The sequence below is a fragment of the Mixophyes fleayi genome, chromosome 3, assembly GCF_038048845.1.
Source record: "Mixophyes fleayi isolate aMixFle1 chromosome 3, aMixFle1.hap1, whole genome shotgun sequence".
Lineage (NCBI taxonomy): Eukaryota > Metazoa > Chordata > Amphibia > Anura > Limnodynastidae > Mixophyes > Mixophyes fleayi.
Window position 1 is genome coordinate 71,251,163 of NC_134404.1, and position 27,964 is coordinate 71,279,126.

The 27,964-nt window shown below is 41.3% G+C and overlaps 1 protein-coding gene across 4 annotated transcripts in view; it reads left to right on the forward strand.

Annotated features, from left to right (window-relative positions):
- The first annotated feature begins 335 nt into the window (after positions 1-335).
- The window catches only part of YEATS2 (YEATS domain containing 2), a 75,846-nt gene continuing 48,217 nt past the window's right edge, over positions 336-27,964 (forward strand). For 3 of the 4 annotated variants that reach the window (XM_075201707.1, XM_075201708.1, XM_075201710.1), the window contains exons 1-10: positions 336-484; positions 774-893; positions 1,257-1,354; positions 3,569-3,661; positions 4,015-4,245; positions 10,366-10,475; positions 11,363-11,524; positions 20,610-20,721; positions 23,023-23,067; positions 24,496-24,652. In XM_075201707.1, coding sequence (XP_075057808.1) covers positions 478-484; positions 774-893; positions 1,257-1,354; positions 3,569-3,661; positions 4,015-4,245; positions 10,366-10,475; positions 11,363-11,524; positions 20,610-20,721; positions 23,023-23,067; positions 24,496-24,652 — 1,135 coding nt within the window. In that variant the 5' untranslated portion in view covers positions 336-477. Of the gene's footprint in view, positions 555-773; positions 894-1,256; positions 1,355-3,568; positions 3,662-4,014; positions 4,246-10,365; positions 10,476-11,362; positions 11,525-20,609; positions 20,722-23,022; positions 23,068-24,495; positions 24,653-27,964 lie in introns of all 4 variants that reach the window. The other variant, XM_075201709.1, reaches the window with a different exon arrangement.

Genomic DNA, 27,964 nt, shown 5'->3' on the forward strand with positions numbered 1-27,964 from the left:
TTAACTATATAAGCAATATATAAGACAAAACTGAAACTGTAGTTTCTTTACCTTTAAAGTATAATTATTTAATACCAGCGTATTAAAAGTTTATCTTAAAACCTAAAGCTTGAAAGATACCAAGAGAACAGACTATTAAGTTTGCACCAGTAGTGGTGTCGTTAAGCATAGCACGTTATTTGGAATATAAATCAAGAGTTATACCACAAATCAACCCTTGTGGGCACTGTCTGTCATCTGCCAGATACCAATATGGCTACCAGAAATTTCGTGACGAATGACGTATAATTCCCGAGTCTCGGCTCTTCTGGTTACATCCCAATATTTCTCTTACACACGTGGTACGGGCCTTGTGGGGATCGAGTAGATAGGCAATCATCGCAGGGGCTAGATGTAAACACAAAGCTAAGGCTGAACCCATACAGGCTTAGATTATCAGTCACGTGATCTCTCCACGCGTGGGCCCTTCCACGCTATATGCCGGGTGAGCTGCAGATTGTAATTGATTAACCCTTTGAGGGACACGCAGATCAGCGTCATAGAAAACATTTCAAGTTGGTGTTGGTTGCTATTTAACTCGTTATCAACAAACAAAGCGTAATTAATGGTGTATTGTATTAGAGTGCCTTATTTAGTTTTTGACTAATACTTGTACTATAAACATACAGTACAGTTGAAGCTAATATAAATATTATGAAAATGCACATATTCTGTTTAGTATGTTATTATTGCATTATGTTTGTGTATTAATTATGTTTTATTATATTCTTTAGTTAATTATCCCTGCATGAACATGTCTGGAATAAAAAGAACGATTGAAGATAAGGACCCAGATTATGAAGACATATCAGTTGTGCATCAGAATAAGCGTCATAAGGCAATTGAGACCTCAGGTACTTTCAACACTTCATGTTTTCAGCAAGTTACCTAAACTGTTACATTAATTTTACCTCAGTGAATTGCTGGGTGTACATATTAATGAGTTCTTGTACATTACTGCAATTAATTTGTATTGACAAAGTCACAGCCACAGATTGCATGTTCTAGATCACCTATATTCAGTCTTTTTTTTTTATTGGCCAAAGTTACTAATGTGAATTACTGTTTTTTGGATTTATTATAGCAATATTACTTGCAACAACTGTATCTATTAAAGACATTCTGGCATATACAAAAAAGAGAAAAAATCTAAAGGCATATGAATGTTTGTACACCGTAAACAAAGACAATTGTTTTTCCTGTACCTGCTAATCTAGCTCGTGATGCCGCAATTTCAAAGATAGAATCCATAGTTAAGGACCAGTTTGCTCTTGAGTTGAAGAACAAAGAACATGAAATTGAAATTATAGATCAGGTATGTTATAGCCTTCTGGGTCTTTACATTACTCTTCATTTAAATGTAATACTTTTCCATGGTAAAATTGTACTAATGTGCTCCTTCCTCTAGCCAGAGCCCTGGGATAAACCGCTGCATGTTATACAGTCATGGCCAAAAGTTTTGAGAATGACACAAATATTTTTTTTCACAAAGTCTGCTTCCTCACAATTTGTATATACTCCAGAATGTCATGAAGAGTGATCAAATGAATTGCAATTAATTTCAAAGTCCCTCTTTACCATGACAATGAACTTTATCCCAAAAACAAAATTTCCACTGCATTTCAGCCCTGAAACAAAAGGAACAGCTGACATCAGGTTAGTGATTCTCTCGTTAACACAGGTGAGAGTGTTGATGAGGACAAGGCTGGAGATCACTCTGTCATGCTGATTAAGTTAGAATTACAGACTGGAAGCTTTAAAAGGAGGCTGGTGCTTGAAATCACTGTTCTTCCTCTGTTAACCATGGTTAGCTGCAAAGAGACATGTGCAGTCATCATTGCTTTGCACAAATAGGGTTTCACAGGCAAGGATATTGCTGCTAGTAAGATTGCACCTAATCAACCATTTATCGGATCATCAAGAACTTCAAGGAGAGAGGTTCAATAGTTGTGAAGAAGGCTTCAGGGCACCCAAGAACATCCAGCAAGCGCCACAACCGTCTCCTAAAGTTGATCGGGGCACCACCAGTGCAGAGCTTGCTCAGGAATAGCTGCAGGCAGGTGTGAGTGCATTTTCACTCACAGTGAGCTGAAGACTTTTGGAGGATGGCCTGGTGTCAAGAAGGCCAGCAAAGAGTCACTTCTCTCCAGGAAAAACATCAGGGACAGACTGATATCCTGCAAATGGTACAGGGATTGGACTGCTGAGGTAAAGTCATTTTCTCTGATGAATTCCCTTTCAGATTGTTTGGGGCAACTGGAAAAACGCTTGTCCGGAGAAGGAAAGGTGAGCGCTACCATCAGTCCTGTGTCATGCCAACAGTAAAGCATCCTGAGACCATTCATGTGTTGGGGTTGTTTCTCAACCAAGGGAGTGGGCTCACTCACAATTTTGCCTAATAACACAGCCATGAATAAAGAATGGTACCAAAACATCCTCCAAGAGCAACTTCTCCCAACCATCCAAGAACAGTTTGGTGATGAACAATGCCTTTTCCAGCATGATGGAGCACCTTGCCATAACGCTAAAGTGATAACTATGTGGTTTGGAGATTGAAACATCGAAATTTTGGGTCCATGGCCAGGAAACTTCCCTGACTTTAAGCTCAATGAGAACTTGTGGTCAATCCTCAAGAGATGGGTGAACAAACAAAAACCCACAAATTGTGGCAAACTTCAAGCATTGATTAGGCAAGAATGGGCGTTCATTAGTCAGTATATGGCCCAGAAGTTGATTGACATCATGCCAGGGTGAATTACAGAGGTCTTCAAAAAGAAGGGTCAACACTGCAAATATTGACTCTCTGCTTAAACTTAATGTAATTGTCAATAAAAGCCTTTGACACTTATGAAATGCTTGTAATTTTACTTCAGTATACCATAGCAACATCTGACAAAAAGGTCTAAAAACACTGAAGCACCAAACTGTGTGAAAACCAATACTTATGTCATTCTCAAAAGTCTTGACTGTACAGAATCAGAAAATCAATTCTGTTTGTCACTTTGAAATAGCGGTGGAACGTGGTGTAATCGGAAGGACCAATCACAAGCTGCAATTTCTTCATTGCTGCTTTTGATTGGTTCTCCTGCTGAACAGTCCCTCCCTGCTGGCCCAGGTTTTTGTATTGACTGAGGCTGTGAGAAGAACAGAGGAGCCGCGGTAAACTGCCTGCATGTAGCAGCCCCTGGGAATCTGACTAGGGGGAGGAGCATGCTGCTCACATCCAATCTGATGCAGAGGAGGAACATGGTGTGCAGCATCCCCTCCTCCACATGCTGTTTATGTGAGAGGTTAGAAGAAGAATGAATTACATGGAGTCGTGAGCGGGGTGGCTCCTGTGCAGCAAGAGAATGGGGATTATGGTTGCCTGGACATTCCTTGGGCATGCCCTGCAAATGAAAGTAATTGGGCTGGCATTTGGGAGGTGTGGCAGGTTGTTATATCATGCCCTGCGGTCGTGCTGTGCGTCATCCAGTGTTTTTCTGGCTTACCCTTATTTCAGTGTTCTTAACCATCTTTTTTAACACAGCGCTTGAATGAAGCTAGACGTATGATGGATAAACTTCGAGCATACATTGTGGCCAATTACTATGCCTCTGCAGGGTTCAGCAAAGGCCAGGAGGTAAATGTCTTTATTTATGTATTTCATCCCATTCCAATATTGTGCTAACAAGGGGAATAATACTACCGTTACAGAACTAAGTTACTTTAAACTAGTATCTCACATTTCCTAGTTGAAACACTAGTGCAGTTATTTTTTTACATTTATGTTTTGACCTAGTTGCCTGCATCATACATGAGGATGAGACATTCAATGTGATTCATTGTAAATTAGCTACCCCCCCGTCTTCTTGCCATCTACAGTATTAAGGGTTCCTCCATGATCTGTCATGTTGTCATGTTTTCGCTCTTTTTTTTTTTTGCTTTGTTGCTAATGATTAGTATGAGTCATATAATTGTGTCTTGTTTGTGTAGGGAACGTCTGCTTGTGATCCTACAACTCTAAACCATCCATCTATAAAGAAGTTTTTGGAATCTCCTTCCCGAGCTTCATCTCCTGCAAATCACAGATCAGACACCCCATCTGTCAATAATTCAGAAACTGAGTCTGTCTGTGCTCACAATGAATTATTAGACAAAGACAGCCAAGTTACTGCCAAAACAGTGCACAAAGGGACCTCCGGGACAGATGAAAGACTTGGGAAGGTATGCTATTAAATACTTTACTTTAACCTAAGTAGTTATGATTGGTCTGCACTAATGATGTAAGTGTTGTATCCCAGGGTTGTAAGTTATAATTACAAGTGTACCTAGACAAACTAGGAGATTGGGCAGAAAGTTTGCTGATGACATTTGTGTGTGTATAAATGTTAGGTTACACGCTATCTGGAACATTATGAAGTAGGGCAGCACGGTGGCTAAGTGGTTAGCACTTCTGCCTTACAGCACTGAGGTCATGAGTTCAATATCCGACCATGGCCTTATCTGTGTTTAGTTTGTATGTTCTCCCCGTTTTTGCGTGGGTTTCCTCTGGGTGCTTCAGTTTCCTCCCACACTCCAAAAACATACTGGTAGGTTAATTGGCTGCCAACAAATTGACCCTAGTCTGTCTGTGTGTGTTTGTGTGTGTGTTAGGGAATTTAGACTGTAAGCCCCAATAGGGCAGGGACTAATGTGAGTGAGTTCTCTGTACAGCGCTGTGGAATCAGTGGCGCTATATAAATAAATGATGATGATGAAGTAGGTCTGTGATGCTTAAAGATCCAGGTATACAAATTCGTAATAGACTAGTAAGTATACTACATCTCAATCTTTGATATCTAGAGCAAGTAGGATAATAGTTTAATAGGGCCATAGACTGAAAAACAGAATTATAATTTTGCATTTATAAACTTCTGGTGAGGTCTCCTGTTGAATATGCAGTCCGTATTTAGCATCAAGTTACAAAAATAAGCCCTGGGACTGGAGAAAGTAGAGTGAAGGGCAGCTAATTTTAGTACAGCAGATCTCCTTTATGTTGAAAGATGGTTTAACCAACTAGGGCTTACCTCAGATGGACACCTGACTGAAATAATGGAGAATCCATCTGCTGCCGGCTTCCCTTCCTTGAAGAAACAATTGCAACGAAGTACCCCAGTGGGGAAGTTGTTTTTGATATAAGTCAGCAGTTACATGTTTATGTGTGTGTGTGTGTGTGTGTGTGTATATATATATATATATATATATATATATATATATATATATATATATATATATATATATATATATAAATATTATGATGTATGCTTATATGTGTATGTATGTGCTTACAAAGGGCATTTGGGGTTATAACTAGATTCTATCTGCACTTAGGTGAATTTTCACAATATCTTCCACTTTTACATTATTATTACCACAGATATTTATATTACTGTCTTGAGGCTATTAGCCAGTCATAACTAGTAATTATTTTAATGTATTTTTCTGTCTGAAAGTTGCCTAATCTGTATTTCTTTTAATTAAAAAAAAAATAAAAAATATAATTTCTGATGAGAACAAAAATTCTTGTGCAGAATTTTAAAGCTGTTCAAAATGCTCTGTCTGATTACCTGTGCGGCAAAAAGACCAGGGGGCTGTTTGTGCACAGTGTGAAACTGTCTTCAGCATCTAAGTACCCCACTGGGGAATAACTAGTTAATGAGGTTCCTTGTGGTAATATAGAGAAGACTGTGTATATATATCTACCTGCAGTTTAGGGGCAAATTCAATTGTCCGTGTGTTAAAACTATTACCGCTATTACGGTAATTGTAAGCCGGGTTTCAGCTCGCAGCTCCCAGAGCTGCGAGCTGAAAGCCGGCGTTAAAGGTACCGAAATTACGCTCACTATTATCGTAATAACGGAAATAGTGCACAAGCCACATTACTTTTCCGAGTAACGCGGACAATTGAATATGCCCCTTAGAGTTTTATTATAGAAGGCTCCAAAGTTAATGGAGACAGTATTTTACATGAGTGTTCAGTCAAATTATTATGAGACATTCATTTTTATTATCCAGACATTCATTTCCATACTGTTTTGAGGCAATAGCCAGGGTCAAAACAAGATTATACTATTTATTATCTCTGCGGTGTGATTGTTTAAGGCCTGTCTGTTTCTTTTTAAATAATAACATATAGTGGTTACGAACTGAGGAGCATGTCATTTTCATATAGGACTGCTCCCACTTAACAAATTGGTATGTTTTTTGAAGCCAATTCACGTAACTGGACAGTAGACCGTTGAAGAAACTCCTGAGCAGTTTTACCTCACAGACACTGCCACTGATCAGCAGTATACTGTGTCTAACTGACAGCCTTCTATTATGAGGATTATACTGTTATATATATATATATATATATATATATTAACACAGTGGATTCCAAACCTTTTTCAGTTCAGGGCACCCTTAGGGTCTCCAAATTTTTTTCAAGGCACCCCTAAGCCACAATAATTACCAAGTAGTCCCCCGCCTTGCTTACCACTGACCCTGGCCAAGGCACCCCTGTGAGATCACCAAGGCACCACAGGGAGCCTAAGCGCACAGTTTGGGAACCACTGTATTAACACAAGATTGTGTTGGGGAGTACAACTCTCGGTTTATCCCTGTAGAGTTAGGAGATATGTATCTGTATTTATAGAAACTCATAATGCTATGTATACGCACTTAACTGAAACTTTTTCTCTGTTTGGTCCAGAACTGGACAGTTTGATTAGCCAAGCAACCAGAGGTAAAAGTACTTTTCTGCCGGTGAATGTCCCTAGACCACGAACTCCATGTTTTTGGTCTTTTTGGAAATCCTTTCTTGTGAACACGGGCTATAAAGTTCAGCCCGCCAATAGAGGTAGACTCCTTGCAACAGGAGGACAGTCGCAAACTTGTAGAGATGCTTACTCCAAAAGACGTCCAAGTCTCAAGATCTCAAAAATAAATAAATAATTAATAATAATCCGCATAACAGGCGGCGTCCACCTGAGATAGTTGGATCTTCGGCATCATGTCCAGAGTGGCAGAGACACCGGGGGTTTTATTCAAACCTGTTCTTGGTGCCCAAACAGTACGGTTCGTTTCCATCAATACTAAACCTCCATGGGCTAAACCAACATCTACGAGTAGACAAGTTTCGGATGGGATCAGTCCTTTGTTTTTACAATAGGAAGCTCCAATTATCAATTTAGGGCCTTCCCCTTTGGCTTTCCACATCCCAGAGTCACAAAGATCATGGTAGTAATGGCAGCATGTTTACGTGCCTTGGGAATTAACATTATTCCGCAGTTAGACTATTTTCTCCTCAAATCTTTATGGGATCCTTTTCTCTATCAGCATCTGACACTGTCTATTCGAGTACTGCAGCAACATAGTTGGATAATGAATTATTCCAGATCCCAGTTGATGCCCTCACAGAGGATGATGTTTCTAGCATTAATAATGGACACCACTTTTCAGAAGATCTACCTCCAGAAACTTCTCTACAGATCCCTACAACTCTCTGTACGGTTAATCCTGAGTCACCCTTGTCCTTCCATGTGTTTGGGCATGGGTATTCTAGGGTTGATGGTATTGAAACCCTCCCATAGAGTTGTATCCACTCTCGTACGTTCCAGTAGAATCTACTAAGACAATGGTCGGGTCCCCCCCCCTTTTTTTTTTTTTCATCTAGAGACCCAACAAATCAGACTCTCCAGGGAAAGTCGTCAACCTCTCAAGAGCTTCCGATGATGGGCCGATCTCTTGTCCTGTGGTCTTGGATTCTGGTGACCACAGATGCCAGTCTGAAGGGCTGGGGAGCTGTTGTCCTCCAGCTTCGTCTCCAGGGTCTTTGGACAGATAGTGAGGTGCTTTGGCCCATTGATGTTCTCGAGCTTTCGGTTGCAGTGCTTTACGGATTGGTAGACCAGAGCATTTCCACCCTTAAGGGCTACTTTAGAAGGTTCCCATGGTAGCAGTGTGCCCCAAAGTGGATGAAGGAGAAGAGAAGATTTTTGTACTTACATTAAATTTCTTTCTCTGTTTCCATCTAGGGGACACTGCATTTTCTTCCTTTTCCTGTTCTACGGTTAGTTGTGGTGTTGAGCCCTTTTCTTGGGACTTTAGTATTACTGAGGTCTGTGGGGGTGCAGAGGGGAGGAGTTGGCAGCAAACTTGGTTGTTAACTATTTAAGTGCTAACTCCATGCGCCCTCATACAACCCCATGGTAGCAGTGTCTCGCAGATGAAATTGGAGAAAGAGATTTAACATAAGTACAAAAATCTTCTTGTTTTCTTCCCGATAACGATGGGGCGAGTGTTTGGTGGGAGTGATACTTAAACGGTGTCCACGGGAGCCTACTCCATATGCAGATTCATATGGGGGCATCCTACCGAAGGAGACTCCACACTAACCATGGACCAGTAATTATGGCGCTGTCCTTCCTGGGACAGTGTCTGGTATTTGCTGGACCCTTGGGCGTGGTACAGTTCCCTGCATCCTGGCACCTCCTTCTTGGTGAGTGCTGTATCCCAGCCAGAAGACAAAGAACTAGCAGCAGCTCCTGCTCCTTCATGTTCTACGTGCAGGGAACTGGTCTGTGTCTGTTATACAGGTTCACTTTCTTTATACTATGTACCCTGTGTGTTTCTATTCTTCTTTTTTTTTTTTTTTCTACTTCATGTATGAAAAGGAAGTAAGTGCAGGCCTAAAACCAAAGAACTTCTTCAGTGACCGTTCATACTAGTCAAAAGTGTTGCGCTAAATTGCCCAGCGGACAACTAGCCACAGAATTGGACAAGATTATTAGCTATGCAATGTGAGGGAGGTGTTTCATTATACCAATGAGTTTTCCTAAAACATCTGATCCTCCTTTTCATTCCTTCCGTGCTCCCAGCAAGAGAAAATGTCAGGCTAAAGATGCCAGTTTTCTGCTCCTTGTGGAAGGCACTTCAGAGGAAAACAGGCTTGGTCTGCAAAGAAACCAGCGACTAAGCTTACCGAAAAACAGTCTGCATGATGGAGAAACTAAGCGCCAGGTCATGACTGTTATGAGAGCCCATATGCTTCTGTACCAGGATCAGTGATTCAATTCTACTTTAGATTCCTGTGTAAAGGGCTTTGTAGATCAGGGATATTTAATCTATCTCCTAAATATTTCTCATAATCCGTTTTCCTACAGAGCCAAAGAAGTGTCAGGCCTTGCAAGACACTATTCACCACTTACTGTCCACAGCCATTAAAAATTCCAGTTACAGTAGAACAGAAAAGAATGGGGTTTTATTCAAACCTCTTGGTCTCAAAGTCAAGTGGGTCATTTTGGGCCATTTTAAATCTAAAAACCATTGAGTGCCTATGTTCGGATGGAAAACCTCAAGATGAAATTGTTGAGATCTGTCATCAAAAGCATGGAATGGGACGAGTTCCTGGTATCCATGGATGTCAAGAATACTTTCCTAAATCCAATGTCTTCTTAAGACTAGTGGTTTGGTCTCATCGCTTTCAGCTTTGGGCACTTTTCTTTGGTCTGTCAACTGCCTCACTGGTGTTCATGGAGCTCATTGTTGCCCTCTTGAGGTACAAGGGTGTGATCATCCCTTGTGTTTTTTTTTGTTTTTTTTACAGCCTAAATAACTATGTAAGCTCTTATTAGATACTTAGAAGACTTGTAGTTAAACAACATATTGCCTTCTGAGAGTGAATCCCTTCCTCCAATTTGTTCTTTCTTGGTGTGCAGTTCTGAACGGCAGCCTTTGTGTGATTGCCCGATACAACTCCCTTCGTGCCAAATCATGGGGCTTGGTCCTTGATAAAATCAGTTTTTTCTTTTTTTCTAGTTTGCTAAAGTCCTGGAACTTTGTACAACTGTTATTTTGTAGGTGTGTTTTGCTAAAGGCAAGAAGCCACTTTTATACTCCAGTATCCTGTATGTCTTCAGTATATGATTAATAAACCCTGTCCTTGTGTGACATGTTTTAAATTATCTTAATGAATTGCATTAGTATGATTGGAGCCACAACACACCTATACACGAGGATCATCTCGTACTATCTTTTCCCTATCTGAAATACTGCTTGCTGTTTCTATGGCAACCTGTAGCGTGCATTCTAAACCTTTAACAGTTTGTTTGCTTACACTGTAAGATTTTATTGCTGGATTACTATATTACATTATCTTTCCAGGTCTTTTTTTTATCTAGAGAATGGTTCCTAATCTGAAAATAGCTTTTCAGTGCGGCTAAATAAAAACTGTAAATTCTTTTATTCTAAAGTGCAAATAAAATAAAGGGACAATCTGTCTATAAATTGCAAACTGGTGAAATAAACATTTTGTTTTTATAGGATTCTTTAACAACTGAAAACGTAGATAAGAAAACTTCAGGGTTTATGAGATCTGAAGACACATCCCGGCGTTTTGTGAAGAAAACTATTGTGGTTGGAAACGTCTCAAAGTATGTTTACTATTATCATTGAATTTAGTGTGCTGTTTGGGTGCTAATGCTGTGTCTTTGAAACAAAGCCTCTTGGTTTACAGTTTCCATATCTCAGACACTTTCTTATGCTCCAGAGGCAACAAAGGCTTACAGTATTCCAGCTATTGGTAAAAACAATTATTGAATATGATACCTAATGATTACTTTTCTATGGTTAACTGTGATGATTTAGGTTGCCAGACAGATTTATTCAGTCATTTACTTTTAACTTTTCTAGAACATTGTCCTGGCATCGTACAGTGTGTGGGACCCTAATTATTTTTTGTTTTGACAATCAACATTGGATTACAATCAATTTCATCGGACAGAACAAAGGAATATGGTTTTATTAGAACAACCATTAGTATTTAATGATGTCATTGGCTGAAGCTTTATTTTGTGTGAATGTTCAGACCTGTTAATACAAATAGGCATTAGCAAAGTATGTTAACTGTCAAAAAAAGCTAGCTAGTTTCAAAAGCTTGCACTTTAACTCTTTTAACTTTTTTTCATCCAATAAGGTGTTGTACATAATGCTAATAAGGAATATTGCCATTATGTATTTGATCAATTTGTGTGCAATGAGGACAGTAGGCATACACTGAAATCTGAAAATGTCTAAGCAAATCAAAATATAGCGTGTGTGTATATTTGACTTGTGTATGTGTATATGTGTATATATATGTATATATATATATATATATATATATATATATGTGTGTGTGTATATATATATATATATATATATATATATATATATATATATATATATATATATATATATATATATATATGTGTATATTATAGTAACAATTACTTTATGGTAAAACGTAGGTATGTAAATACTATTCTAAACTTTCTTTTAGGTACATTCCCCCAGACAAAAGAGAAGAGAATGATCAATCTACTCACAAGTGGATGGTTTATGTGCGGGGCTCTAGAAAGGAACCAAGCATTAATCACTTTGTAAAAAAGGTCTGGTTCTTTCTACACCCAAGCTACAAGCCCAATGACCTTGTGGAGGTCAGGTGAGTTCTAACATGAATACTGTATACATTCATAATGCTTATTTAAGGTCTGTGAGAGGGGATACATGGTAAAAGGTTTTGTCCTTTAATTCACTACATAGATTTTTTGTACTTGCTTCATTACAGTAATGTTAAAATAACTTTGTTGGCCAATATTTTGCTAAAGTAAACATATGCCATAAATTGGTGTGCAAAGATCTATAAATGGTCTCCTTCTTTATGATATGTTCTGATGTGCTAAAGAGAGTGAGCTCTTACACAAATGCTACACACTGTAATTTTACAAAATTGTGCAAAAGTGCGACATTGTAGTACTGATTCTGTTCGGGGCTCCATGAGTCTACTTTTCAGTAAATGCACCAATTTATGTGGGAAAACACATTGGTTTGCTGACGAAAATACTGACATCAGAGTTTTCAAGTGCGCCGGTATTTGTACCAACGTCCAAAATGACCAACTTGGACCAACATACAAAATGACATTTTATTTTGTAGGATGAGATTTTTTAAATTGGATAAACCAATGGCCAAAACATTTACAGGGCACCTAGCCCTTTTCTCCATGTAAAAGTACTTGAGCCTTCTACCTATACTTTTAATGGGACACATTTTGCACCTTCTAGTTGCACTTGAGCGGAAAAGACCATGGGGTATATTTACTAAACTGCAGGTTTGAAAAAGTGGAGATGTTGCCTATAGCAAACAATCAGTTTCTAACTGTCATTTAGTAGAATGTACTAAATAAATGACAGCTAGAATCTGATTGATTGCTGTAGGCAACATCTCCACTATTTCAAATCCGCAGGTTAGTAAATATTCCCCCATGTCTGGCAGACTATGACCAATGTAATAAGAAGTTTCAAGCAGAAAATGAAAAAAAGAGTATTTTTAAACTCCCAATAAATCCGTTTCTCTGATTCCATCTGAATGAAACTGCTACCATGGGGTTGTGTTGGGTGAGTGGAGTTTGATACTTAACTAGTTAACTTTTGTTAAATGTATCATGCTGGCAAACCCTGTAGCTCTTCCGTTTAATTAGAAAGCCCCAAGGAAGGGGAGTCAATCAATCAGAGACCAAACAGCAGAAGAGCAGAAGGAAGGGAACGCAGTGTCCCCCAGTTGGAATCGGAGAAACAGGATTTATTGTAAGTATAAAAATCCTCTTTTTTTTATTATCCAATCTGGGGGACACCGCTACCACGGGGACTTTCTAAAACAACCACCTCAAAGAAGTGACCCCTCTGACAGCCCGGCACGTAGAGCACTACGGGCAAAAATGGCGTCTACAAATACATTGAACGGGTAACATTTTGTAAAAGTATGGACAGAGGTCCAAGTAGCTGCTCTGCATAACTGGTCCGCTGATGCCCCTTTTCGCGCAGCCCAGGACGCCCCCACCGAACGGGTAGAATGGGCAACAATACGATCTGGCACAGGTCGGTTAGCATTGATATAAGCCTGCTTAATAGTTGACGTAAGCCACCTAACAATCGACTTGGAGGCCAGCCATCCTTGTTTTGAGGAGTCAAACAAAATAAATTGAGGAATCCGTGCGGAAAATTTTGATGTCCTATAGACATAGATTCGGAGAGCTCTGACCACATCCAGAAACTCCATGGAGTATGTTCCTGAAGATTGTGGCTCCCCTCTGAACACCGAAACTACTATTTCTTGGTTACCATGGAAACTGGAAACCACCTTAGGCAGGAAAGCAGGAACTGTTCTGAGAACCGCCCTATCATTGTGAAAGATAAGATATGGTTTGCGACATGAGAGAGTACCCAACTACAAGCCGATGCAATAGCTTGTAGAAATGCAATCTTCCATGTTAAGAACCGTAATTCCGCAGTATGTAACGGCTTAAAGGGAGGAACTTGAAGCATATTAAGGACCAGATTGTGATTCCAGAGTGCCGTGGGTGGAACATATGGAGGTTGAATATGCAGGAAGGTCCTGATGTCTGGTATGTCTGCCCGGCATAGGTGAAAAACCACTGAAAGAGCCGAGATCTGTACTTTTAACGAACCCAGACGAAGCCCGCCATTCGGGCCATCCTGGAGAAAAGCAACAACCATTGGGAGGTGGAAGGAAGCCATGTGACAGGGTCGACTCTCACACCATCTAATGTTGGTACGCCAGATGCGGTGATAAATGCAAGCCAAGACTGGTTTTCTAGCCTGAAACCTCTAGACCTCATAAGGTTGGCTTTAACAGCAATGCCATTAAATTCAGGTAAGTCTTGATGTCTGAATGGTTCTTGTAGAAGAAGGTCTTCTCGAAGAGGTAACTGAATACCCGAACCTACCCGCCAGCAACAGAATTTCTGCATACCAGACTCGCAGTGGCCAAGCTGGAGCCACCAGTATGACTGGGAGTCTGCTCTGCTTGACTCTTCGAAGGACGCGGGTAATCGTGGAAATTGGAGGAAACGGGTACCCCAACCTGAAGTCCCAGGGCATTGTCATTACATCGATGGCCACCACCAAGGGATCCCTTGCTCTTGAGCAAAAGTTTTTGGACATTTCGTTTGTGACGTGCTGCCATTAAGTCCTGATCCGGGTTCCCCCATCGTAGGACCAGTGACTGGAAGACCTCCGGATGGAGTCGCCATTTCCCTGGCAGTATAGCATGTCGGCTTAGATAGTCTGTTTCGCAGTTCTGGTTGCCTGGAATAAAAACTGTGGAGATGGAGAGAACATGGTTTTCGGCCCAGGTCAAGATCTGAGCCGCAACCTCCATTGCTTCTGCACTCCCCTGTCTGTTGATCTAAGATGCTGCTGTGGCATTGTCAGACTGCAGACGGACCTGGTGCCCGTGAAGGATGGTCTGGGTGCCCTGTAAGGTCATTAGCATGGCTTTCAGTTCCAGAATATTAATGGAGAGAGATGTCTCTCGAATGGACCAAAGTCCCTGAAGTCAAAATTGAAGGACCACAGCTCCCCATCCCCGTAGGCTGGTGTCTGTGGATACTAAGATCCAGGACCATGGGGCAAAGGACCTGTCGACTACCAAATCGTCCTGAACCATCCACCATCTGAGGGATTGTCTTGCCTCTGGTGACAAGCATATCAGCTGGCGTTTTAATTTTTGATGGGATCCTGACCATTTCTTTAAGAGGTCCCATTGGAAGCAGCGAGAGTGATGTCGACCATAAGTTAGAGTCTCAAAGGTCGACACCATTTTTCCTAGTAGACGCATGCATAAGCGGACCGACAGTCTGTGGCAGGTCAGAGCTTGTGTCGTTGTGTCCTGCAAGGAACGAAATTTGTCCTCTGGAAGAAATACCTTTTTCTTTGTTGGTAACCATTATTAGTCCCAGAAAGGTCATTCTCCGACATAGTCAGTTGGGCTTTGGACCGATTTATGAGCCACCCGTGCTTCTCCAGGATCCTAATGGTGAGTTGCAGGGGCTGGTTTAGCAGGTGAGCTGAGGCAGCCTTAATTAGCAGATCGTCCAGGTAGGTCACTATTTGCACTCTGGAATGAAGATAAGCCGCCATTACTGCCACCCTTGGTGCTGCTGTTGAGAGGCCGAATTGGAGAACTCTGAACTAGTAGTGAGCCTGGCATATTATACTGTCCAAATCAGGCCCGAATAACACACTGCCTGAGTAAGGGATAGGTTCCAAAGATTTGTTTGATTAGGTATCCGAATCCCAGGACCTCAGCCATAGGGTCCTCCTGGCCGTTACTGCCGTTGCAGAGACAGAGGAGGAGATGGAGGCTGCGTTTTGAGCAGCCTCATATAAGTATCCTGAAGCCTCCTTGAGGTGTAGGGCAAGTGGAAGCAAGTCTGAATCCTGCAAGACCAGTTGGTAACTGGTCAGCCCATGTTTCCATAGCCCTGGCAACCTATGCCGATGAGAACATGGGTCTAAATGAAGTGCCTGCCGCAATGTAGATGAACTTTAAAAATGCCTCTATCTTACGCGTGCCACTGGTGCATCAACCTTTGGGATCTGTTCAGGTCGTCTTCCTGTAAGGGATATAGATCAAGGTACCTTTTGTGGAATAACAAGCCTGCAATCCGGTTGTTTCCATGATGCTTCTGCAAATTCTTTCAGCTCTAACGATGGAGGAAAGCGAATCGCAGGTCTCCTGACCTTTTTAAAGAGACTTTGATCTGCAGTTCTAGTCTCTTCTTGTTCTAGAAGGCCTAATGCCTCACGGACTGCTACCGCCAGGTCGTCAATACCTTGATATCTGGAAGATTCCTCTGGGTCCGGAACCTGTAAGAAATCGAAATCCTCTATGAGCTCGCACTACTCTTCTGAGGATTTCTCGGAATCGGAGAGGGGCAGAAGGGGGTTAGCGGGTCAGTGACTCTTTTTCTTGGGTAAAGGTCTTGGCGCATCCAAGAAACGGTTTAACAGATCTAGGCCTGTGACCAAGGATGTGGACCAACCCGGTTCTCCTGTAGGAGGGGCTTGAGTGGAGAGTACGGATGGATCAGACATTTTTATAAAAGGAAACTGTGTCACAACAATAAAATGCAATACAGGAAATCACACAAGAAATAGACAGAAGATACTAATCTACGACAGAAGTCAAATGGTAAGCTCCCTGTTAAAGTTAAGTGTGTCAGAAAAAATATGTATGCAAGTAGTATTCTATATATTATGTTATTTGCATCATTTCATTTACTAATATAACCCTATCTATATTATAGTGAGTATAGAAAATATTTTTGTGGTACTTAGCCTTCCATAATGCTACGACGTCTGGAGCAGGAGAGGTCTGTCAGCAGCTCTGCATTTTTCCCCTCAGGAGTGGCTGCTGCTTTTCCCGGGCAGTGCTTTGGCTTGGGAGAATCCAAAGTGTTTTTGCAGGCGGGGAGCTCTATAATCTTTAGCTCTCAACATCTTGCACTCTGCTTGTCTTCCCCTCGTTTTAGAGTACTGCCAGCAATGGCGATCTGCTACTTATTTAATAAGCAGTAATCGCTCCTAATCTTTCTGTGGCCGCTATAAGTAATAACTAAACCCCCCCTCTCTTTTCTGAGGAGGAGACTTGGTATAATCCAGGATGGCAGCCTCTGACACTTTGATTACCGGTGCTCTCTGCCGCTTGTGGCAGCGCCGGTATATCGGGTAAGGATCAGTGTGACAGTGGCTTTTGTAAGCCGTCTGTCAGCACTGAGAAAAAGGGGAGATAAAAAATTTACGTTGCTGTCAGTGAGAGCCATCCATCTCTCACTGTCTAACAGCTGCCCCTTTCGCTGAACGAGTGTGATAAGAGCACACTTCTGTAAGAGGAACAAAAGGTAGAAAAAATGTTAAATAAAACTGTTAACTAAAGGAAATAAACCTTCTAGCATAAGTAAGCCCAACTCCCTTGGGCACTTAACTAAAACTGTAGAGGCTACAGGGGGGTTGCAGAGGGGGGAGGGTTTTGTCAGCATGGTACATTAACAAGTTAACTAGTTAAGGGTCAAACTCCACTCCCCTCACACAACCCCATGGTAGCAGTGTCCCCTAGATAGGATGAGAGAGAGTCCTATGCCATCATACTCGCATAATTTAAGAAGAGGAATAACAGACCGTTTAAATTTATTAAAGGGGTGGTCCTAAAGTGGATGCAGGTTGAATGTTGATGGATGAACAGACAGCATCCAAATGATCACTTTTGAGACCATTTACAATTTATTTTATTTAATGGTTAGGCCTAATGAAGCGGTACATTTTAGCACTTTAACATTAAGGACCCCAAGTCTGTTTTTAAAAGGTTGACATGCTGACAATTCTCCCAGTCCAGCTCTTTGGTGAATTTGTAACTGGTGACTAGACTAGCCTAGACAAATGCTTCTGAACCACACAATGGAGCTTTGGTGACCTGTAGCTTTGGGAGATTTTCCCCAGTAGGACATCATCTGACTTGACCACTTTCTTGCTTCTTGTCACAGCATCATCTTAGGACCATCTTACAAGAGGATGAAATGCTTGATAACTCATTTTTCACCTCTACAACGACATTTAGACTGACTTTTTTGCCACCTACGGAGCTTTTCTTGTAGGATACTGGATTGCAGAGTTCTATGGCTGGATTCCTCTATTGCAGATACTGCCAAAAAATAAGTATTTAGCTGCCCTTCTCTTCTCTTTTAAGTCTGTCTTTGGCCCTGAACCATAGAAATGAATCTAGAACGCCACTGGTGGAAAGAGTGCATTCTTTCCACAAGAACCGCCCTAAGCAGTACAAATATTATTTTTGTTCTTCAGGCGGATAGCAATCCTTGGTTTAGTCTTCCAAATCCCAGATGTATGTGTTTTTCTGGGACATCTCAAAACCAAAGTCCTGGACTTCAAAGAAAGCAGGCTATAAGTCTGCTTGTACAGACAAGTCTTACTGAATACTTGCATCTACTTTTCTTTGACAACTTCTGCATTCTCAACATCTACCCAGTGGTATTGGATTTCCTTCTAGGAGCTGTACCTGAACAGGTTCTTTCTGTTGTGGATTCTCTGGAATTTGCCCAGTTCCAAATTTCTTTTTAGTTTTCAAAACTGACGGCTCTTTTCAGCTGATTCTAGATTAAAAATTCCTTAATTTATTCCAAGGTAATTGTTCAAGGTGAAGCTGCTCTGGTGATGCAGAAGCAACAGTATCTCGCATTTCTGGACCTTAAGGATGCATATCTTCCTCATTCTAAATGAGCCTCAATACTTCTTACGGCTTGCATTTCAGGTGGCCCATTTTGAGGTCCTCTGTGGGTTGTTTATGGCAACTCTGCCCTTCATCAAGGTCATGGTAGCTCTTCTCCGTTGCCTGGAGATAATCATGCCGATCATGATTATCCTTTACCTGAATAACATTTTATTGAGGTTCTGGGAGCTAGCCTTGCAGCATATTCAAGCGATCATCCAGATTCTGGAAACCCACAGCTGGATTATTAACATGTTGAAGTCATCACCTGTACTGGCGACATTTATGTTATTTTTGGGTGTTTAATCTTCAATACTTGGCTACAGCAGGTTTCTGCCCTTCAGATTCAGATTTCTCCTCTCTTGTCCAATTCTTTCATGACCATTCGGTACTGCATAAGAGTAGTGGGGACCATATGGTTTCCACCTTGTAGACAGTCCCATATGCACCCAGTCCAGAATGTGCTACTCTGTTTGTGGAACAGGGCTATATGTTACATGTCAAGTCCCATCTGTCTCTCTAGTTGCTTCCCTGGAGGGGTGGGTGACCCAGTCCCACTTTATGGTGTTCAAAGCATTCAGGGCTGTGGGTGGTTCAACTACTTTCATGGATCCGGGAGATGTGGTCCACTCGATGCTGTTCTGCTAATCAAAGTCTTGGAATTTAGGACCATTTGTCTTCTTAGAACACTTGGACATCCGTCCTCAAGGATCAGGGTCCAAACAGATAATGCTACTGCTATAGCATATCTGAACCAATGCTGGGGCACCTGCAGTTCACTGTCCATGGGGTGAGCTATTATGCAACCTGCAATTGGTAAAACAGTTTTTTCCAGCCATATTGACCATCTATGTTCCATTAGTAGACACCTGAAAGGTGGCCTTTGAGTTGGCAGTGCCTAGACCCAGTAGAGTGTGTATGCTTCATACGAATGTCTCTGGATATAGATCTCTTGGCGTTCCTTGGGGGCGTATCTGAATGACAGTTCCATGGGCCTTCTAGTTCGACTATTTGTCCCACAGATCTGGTCGATATTTTTATTGTCCACCCATTCCGCTGTTGCAGGGACTTTAATTTGGTTCAGAGCCCCCACAGCCCCGTCCCCCTCCACATCCCCGTTCAGTTCCTATCTATTTCCTTGTTTGGAAGATGACTTTTTTTCTCCTTGCCATTGTTTTCCAGATGGATTTTCAAGCTGGCAGTTTTCATTCGCCAGTGTTTGTATATGGTCTTTCTTAAAGCTGGGTTAGTGCATCTCTTGTTTCCACCTTTTGAGTCTAAGGTTGGTTCCAGCTTCCATGAAGGCAGTCAAATATTCTGGGGTTCCTTAGTGTATAACCTGTTTTGTACTATTTTATGAGCATTAGAAGGTTGTGGTGTCTCATCTTAGTCCGTCTCCTGCTGTCTTCTGACGGCAAATTTGTCAGCAGGCTACCTGTTCCCCTTGGAGCTCTCGACCGGGAAGGTTGGGTCTTCCTGGGTGGTGTGGCATGGAGCTTAAGCAAACCTGGTCTGCAGAGCAGTCACCTGGTTATCCCTGCGTACTTTATGCAAAGTGTACATAGTGAATGTTGCTGCTCTGTGCAGGCTATTGTTTGCTCTAAAGCATTCCTAAACCAATCTGGCAAGAAATTTTTGGTCTCTATTCTAATCTGCTCCTCTTATTGCTCCTGTCTCTTTTCTAGGCTAATAGTAAACAGAAGAGGAGCAGGGGGTTATAGGGGAGGGAATTCAATATATTCCACGGTTCTTACTAGGGCTGGCACATTCTCCATTGTCTATGGCAGTGAGATGGATCCCTCCATATAGTCCATTTTTTGTTTTTCACTATTTAATGTATTAAAACCATAGTGACACCAGTGTAGACAGAGAAGACCTACATTGTCAGCATCATCATCTTGAATGGCAGTTTATGTGTTTATATGGATATATTCTAATAATGCACATCCAGTGTGAAATAGAAGGATAGTAGTAGTAGATTTTCTTTACTTGTATAAAAACATTCTTGCAGCCTTATGCTTTCATATTTGTACGTGACTCCTCTGTGATATCTAATAGCACTATAGTTATGCATAATTAGAAGAATAATGTACCACTTGCAGGTAAACAGGAGAACGTCTAGGAAACCTGCTTTTCAGACACCACATTTGTTCTCATGCAACCAGCTTAATTCCTTAAACGTAATGTGGAATCTGTAGGACATAATGATTAGATATATGTTTAAATTATTCAAAGTTTCTATTCTCCTTTAAGACATAGTCATCATACAGAGCTATGCACAGACGTTGCACTTGCTTTGCTCAGAAGGAGGATATACATTGAGGTTGCTTTAAATATCCCATTTGGGACATCCGTGTGAAGAATAGTAATAACAATGGGATTTTTGCGCATGTTATATTAGTTAAGTTTTATCTGGCTGATTGATAAAATTGGTTTGTTTTTAGGGAGCCTCCTTTCCACTTAACGCGCAGAGGTTGGGGTGAATTTCCTGTAAGAGTGCAGATTCACTTTAAGGACAGTCAGAACAAGAGGATTGATATCATACATAACTTGAAGGTACTACCTGAAACTGCCGATTTGAGAAGCATCTTGTGTTTATCATCAGTTATATTTTATTCCCAATGCTTTTGCATATTGTTAAATGTAATTAAGTTTACCTAAATGTGAATATATAATGCTATATAAACATTCACCAACTTTAGTCATTTTCTTTATTTTCAAAAGTTGTTACCCACTTAATTTTGGTGCAATTATGAAATTACAAGTACATTGTGTGCCTTGTTCCCCAATCAATGAGTGCAACAGGACAAGGAACAAGTCGGGGAGATTTCAGTTGCATCATCGAATACTGACAGTAGATCCTCCTTGACTTGCATCCCTCAGTCTTCCAGGTGCAGCAAGCACCTCCTGCTGGCTTGTTTCCCTAGCTAGTGTTTTTTTTTTAATGTATTGTGGGGTATGAATGGGGTATTAGAATGTCTAATTTTCTGGATAGTGCAAAATCGAGCATCTACAAGCCCTCGAACTTAATAATTAGTAGCTGCAACTACATCAAGTTTGAGACCAATCTGCCAGCAATCCTTTTGGGAAAGGTGTGTCATTACTGTTTATGCCACAGTATCAGCCAGACAAGGAAAGCCTACACAGACTCCTTTACATGAGAGGACCTTCCTACTTATGCACTCTATTGCCACCCTATACAGACTTCCTGTATTAATGGCAGAAGATACAGCAAGTACTAGCAAAATGATTTCTGTTCCTCATGAACAGCCTGGGACAGATTTTTAACGCTTTCTGTGAAGGATCTCTCTAGCGTGGAGTCTAACTTTCATTGCCCCCACTGGAGATGCAGACAGAGAAGAAAGGGATTTGGCAATTCCCATGGTAGGGGACGAGTCCTTTTTACCATCAGACTCTGATCACCTTAGTTTCATAAAAATGCTTACAAACAAGCTTCTTTTTCCATTAAAACCCAGCGGGTGACTGGTGAGTGGATGGTCCAGGACAAGCAGCTCCAACCGCCCACTGCATTTCACTGTCCTTTCCCCTTGTTCCTAGAGGGTGATGGATCTTTGAACAGAGGCTTTGGATGCACCAATGTCCCACCTATCAGAGATGAATACCATCCCTGTGCTGTATGTAATGTCCTTAAGGACCCGACAGGCAACCACCTGAAACATCCACTGAAGAAGAGTCTCTTTTAAAAGCTGGATCAGATGGACTAGTTTTCACTTCCACATGGGTTAATAAAGTAATAGAGATTTGATCTTCGTAACAGTTGGGAGTCCAGCATGGTACGGTCAGTGCGGAGCACACCCAGCAGGCATCTATTTTGCAGGAAGCAGCGATTTATCTAGGTGACTCAGCTCTGAATTCAGGAAGGTGAGGACATCTTCCTACACTGTGGTGCTGTGCAAATCTGTGGCTCACATATGTCTGTAAGAAATGCATAGTTTCTGGGTTTTTGTTTTTTTAGAACTTGAACCTCTTTCTGGTTTTAAAAAAAGGATTGGAGCAACCAGCTGGTTCTCTGAATGTTTTTCTACAAATCAGTAAAGTCAGTAATTAAGGACTAGAAATCAGGATCCGCCTGGAGTGCATGGGACGTCTGTTTCAGGGCTGATTGATCAAGAGGCTGGTGTAGCAGGTCATTGGCACAAGCATCTCGGGTTGGGGCATCATGTTTTGTTTTCTTATGCTTCAGGGCTGTTGGTCCCCACAAGAATTGGGGGACATTCTGGACAGAGGGGAGGGGGGGGGTGCACAGTCTTCACCTAAAGAACAGCTTGTCGACCCTCATAGTTATGCAGTGGTGACATAATTATGAAAACAATAGGTAGATAGAAGCATATTAGTTCAGTGATCAATGCTAGTTCACAAAAATTGGAGTTAAACATATTCATTTGAAGGGATTGTTGATTTTTTTTAAACTAACATTCCATCTGAGTGTAGCAAATAGAGTAGGCACAGCTCCTTCTGAAACATGGGAGTCGTGAAATGATAAATGGTGCTCATTTGGAGAACAAGTGCATCGCAGGTCTTCCATAAAATAGAGCCCTATTGTTAGCCATGGACAAACTTAGTTGACCTGCACCGAGAGTCAAAACATCATACATTTCTCAGCTGCAAGTTTGAGTTCGGGAAGGAGTCTACTATTTAGTGTACATAGGTGGAAGGTTTAAAACTGCCCCATTCCCTGTTTACGAGCAAACCGTGGGTGAGTACTATCATATAAAGAGGTGAGTGTGGAATAGCTCTGTAACAGTAACTATTAAAAGAAAAAGGAAAAAAAGCTTTGTGTTAAGGGCTCCTATAAAAACTTCTTCAGTAATATATTTTTTCATATCCTTTCTTTAGCTGGACAGAACTTACACTGGCTTGCAGACTCTGGGAGCAGAAACGGTATGATTTGCTTTTGGTCGTTTTAGTTATTTATATTTGTGTATTCAAGATCACAGACTACTTGGTTTGTGAGCTTGACTTTATAATATGTTGCTTCTATGTATTAACTAGTGTTTACTTTTTCCCGTGGTGCAAAATCGAGTATATTCCTGACCAGTGTCGATCATTGAAATGGATAAAAAATAGTTGCATTTGCCAGTAATTTTGCTTCAATGGTTTTGCCACTCAAAGGTTAACATAAACTATGTACTGCACGTGGGAAGCTAGCACAGTGAAGGCACAGGTTGAAATACACTTGATGTCCTGCCCCTCTATGTTTGGCTTGGAGAATAGTCCAAGCCATGTATAGAGGGATGGACAGTCAGGTTGTACTTTAAATCGACCCCTTCTGCACCTTGTTTGTGCATACTGGACAGAGACACTAACATGCCAAAGCTAACAGTGTTTAAACGAGCACATGTACACTATACTGTAATTGTTCAGCCAATCTACTGGATACAAAAGTTAACTTAACTAATGCATAAATGGAAAACCCCAATTTTGATTTATCATATTTCATGCTTTGCAGTGTTTAATTATATGACGCGACAAGTCATGAAGGGATGGGTCAAGGAATTTTGTTGAAGGGGTACCGAAGAAGTCCATGGCACCTTCAAGTGTTCTAGGTTCCCCATTATTGGCAGCTATTGCCAGATTCAGAATGTACTGCACGTCTGGAGAGGCAAATTTGAGGAATTTTACTCTTTGTTTATAGAGAGACCACAGATTTGCAGCAGTGAATTGTAGATGTTATTTAAATATCACAATGTGCTGTCAAAGACATTTGAAAGTGCCGCTCCTCATCCCCAATAATATGGCTGGGGAAACTGTGGTTGTGTGAAAACAAAAAGGTCCAGGTGGCCAACTGCTGCAGGTGAACATGACCCCTTCAGAGCAGCACAATCCAAAATCTACAGCAGCAACTGGCTAATAGTATAATATATGTGGGTTGTCCTGGGTTGGTTACCAGATACCAGTAGTAATATTTATTGTTAGGACTCCCTATTGTTGTGTGTCATTATACTGTCTTCATAAGCTGAAATATCCCTGTGCCGCTAATGATCCTGTAGAAATGAATAAGATCATTATAAAGCATGTTGTTAAATGTGGTCAGGAGGAGACCACTATTAGACTGTGTATGCAGTCCTCCTCCAGTGCCAGGAGTGATATAGCTTGTGTACATTATGGCCCCGTCTCGAATTTGGTCACTTGTGTCTGCCAGAACGGACATTGACCCTGGCACTTATTGCTTGGGCCAAGTAACAGGATTGGTGGCTTAATAGTCTCCAGTAACCTCGCTAATAAACCATTGATTTTGAACATTTTAGTGGTAATGTTTCTGGGTTTTCATTCTGTATTATGAGCTTATATTAAGCTGTTTGTCTGTAGGTTGTTGAAGTTGAACTTCTCAGACATTCCCTTGGAGAGGATTTTCTCTACTCACAATCTTCAAATGAATCTAGTCAATCTGAGGGATGCGCATCTGGATCAGCCATGGTTAAATTATCTTCTCCAATAAAAGGAGCTCAAGAATTAACTGACAAAGGTAAATCTAATGTTTTTATGAGCCATTTCTTTTCTAAACCTCTTAATAATTATTTATTTACTAGACCATTATTCAGAAAATAATTTAAAATTTTGCAAAACTTGTTTATGTTTAGCATTTTGCAGCCTTCAGTCTGTACCTGTGTTTTATGCTTTTTATAGGGCGCATTTTGCCTGTAGCAAAGCTTCTCTCCTGCCCCTCCTCTCTTTCTGTTTCTCTCTCCTTCCCTCTACCTCTCCATTGATCCCCGCTGAACTATTTTCCCTGTGGAGCCCAAATGTACCAAAGATCTTACACATTTCCTCTGTCATTTCAAAAGTGTAATCCCCCATCCCTCCCAGCACTTGTGGACTTGGATCTTGTTTCCAAGTTAGGCTCATCCCTAGATGAGTGTGATTCTGTTGCTAGCTTCTGTGACTTTGGGCTCCGGTAAAATAACTGCAAAGATTAATTAGTTGATAGTTGAGGTTCAGATTGATCCAAATATCAGGTTGTTCTTCCCTTTTTCTGGAATGGCCTCTGTGGGTCTAAAGATGATCAGTTGTGCCACAGTAGGCAAAAGTACTTTATTACCTCCTAACCAGCACAAACTTGGCTGAAGTAGTCATGGTACACTATTGTTGGATTTAGTGTAACTCATTCTTTTGTCTCTGATCCCTTTCTTACACCAGTGTCAAGTGTGTAACAAAAATGTTAGCATGGCTCATAATGCAATTATTTTTTGTCTGGTTTCTGACTAAGCTATTAAGTAGGGGCCAGTGCCCTGGAAGAACTAGCATTGAGCCTTGTATCGACTTGTATAAACTGGTGTCTCTCTCTTGTTCCGGCTTCCTTCAATGCTGGTTTTGAGATGTATAAGAGATGTAGGTCATTAGGAAACCAATACCTACAGTCACACCACCCTGAACAAGCCCAATCTCGTTTTTTTTTCATTATGTTTCAAGAAGCTTGGACAGAAAGTGGCTGACGCATAGTTGAACACAGGTGACCCCCAAATTAGAGGCTCAAAATGTGATCACTAAAAAAACTGCATTTGCAGGCATTTACTCAACTGCAACTATTGCAAGATATGTTCTGGTCTGCACCAGTAGCAGACGTACATCACGTACAGTTAATGTGCATGTGTTTTAGTCCAAAATATGTATTGGCTATTAGTTATCAATAAAATGTCAAAAATCTTTTGCAGGAGAAACACCCTGGGCTAGATTTACTAAACTGCGGGTTTGAAAAAGTGGAGATGTTGCCTATAGCAACCAATCAGATTCTAGATGTCATTTATTTAGTGCATTCTACAAAATGACAGCTAGAGTCTGATTGGTTGCCATAGGCAACATCTCCACTTTTTCAAACCCACAGTTTAGTAAATCTACCCCCCTGCCTCTCATGTGAAAAGTGCTTAAAAAAAAAAGCACACAAAAGCATAATATATGCACGTGTAATGAAGAAAGCACCTATCGGTGTCAATGGAATATTTGGACATCATTATTCCTCACCATCTGTTGTTGCACCTGCCCATGGCCACCTCCAAGTAATATTGCTTTGCAGTCGTTTATGCATCAGTGTCCCAATATGCATTGCTTTTGCTCAAACACCAACTAATGTACTCGGCCTACATTAGAATGCCCTGCCTCTCGCCCCTCCACTTCTCCAGGTGCAAGTGGATGTAACTGCCAGAATCACGCAAATCTGCATAGCCCCCACTGGCTATGCGCAGAGCGGTTTCCCACGATATGCTACTAGCACTAGCATAGTACTCAATCTGCATCAGCCCCAAAAAGTACAGGTTTCAATGTGGACCTGAATATCCCTTTTGAAGTCTTGTGTTTTCTTTTAGATTTTCACTTTGATCAGTTCAGCTTCAAGGATCTCTGAGCTGTCTGGAGAGAAAACAGTTTCCTTTTTGTATTGTCATGAGGAGAACGTTGTTTTCCATATTCCCTCCCCTCTATTCATTCCACAAAATGCAAATATACAAAATACAGATGAAGATGAAATTATATTCTGGGGCCACAAAGTTGCAATGTCTTACTGTTTGGGACATCTGAGACACATATAATGGGTCAGGGTCCCCATTCCTCTATATCTTCTACCTTTGATGAGACAAAACATAGATTCTGCCATGTTTAGAGTAGTTTCGTTGAACAGTATAGTTTAAGTTTGTCTTAATGACCTATAGTTTTGTATTTGACTACCTAGTCACTTATAGCTTCCCTCACCGCACTCTGATCTGGCCCGTTTAGGTCTGAACCATCTAATGGCATACCCGGTTATCATCCCTCCCACCAGACTTCTCATCCTACTGACCATCCCTGCAACTCTGTGTTCAGAGCACACAATAATTGCCTACATGGTTATGAAAATAAATAAACTATATAATCATGTTTCATAGGATGAGTATATTACACAGGTAACCAATTTTCCAAGCTCAATGCCAAAATCTTTCAACATAGAGGGTTTCTTTTGATATTTTGGCTTTTTTATCAAAAATGAAAAAAGTATATGGCAATTTATTAGCTAAACATTTTGAATTCCAAGTAACCGATGTCTGTAATATCCTGAATGGGAGTTCCTTGTGATGGGATAGGCTTCCTCTGTCCTTGCTTCACTGCCATTTATGCGGTTTTGCTGACTAGCAGCAGGTTGTCACAAAATCTTTCCCCCTCCCCTGGCATGACATGGCCCAAACCAGCCACTCGCTGGCTGTGAGTGTCAATTGTACACCAACATGTTGTCAGTTGTAGGAAGGTAACCACTGGCACCTAGTTGTTTTAGGGTATTGTGTAACTTCTGCTGCAGCACCTCTTTACTGATAGCTCTGGCTGATTCATTCATGTCGGCTTGCTTTGGATCAGGACTGCTATGTTGCTGGCATAGTGCTGATGCAGGATGCTGGGCTCAACGCAGGATGACCAGGGGATGGATTAAAGTGTGCTTTTTAATTTGCTCCAGGAACAACAGAAATGGGCATCTCAGAGGAACAAGTATTCCTCTGAGGATCTTATCTTTTAGGGCTATGTACCTGGGATCTTGTGCCATCTCTGAGTCGAGTTGGCTCCGGGAGGCAGAATCTGGAATGGCCAAAGTAGAACCTCCGCTCCGCTGTGGTGTTTTGCCTTGTGGGGCTCATTGAGGCAGTGCACCTTCCGAGTTCGTAAGAACTCATCTGAAGGCTACGCGGAGGGCCTTAAGCGCTATCAGTCTCTGGTGCCAGGACTGGGGGCCGGAGGTGCGGAAGCTTAAACTGCCTGGTCCTCCAAACTGCAGGGATCCCTCAGAGGTTCATTAGAGCCCTGTCTAAGCAGCTAGGGAGCC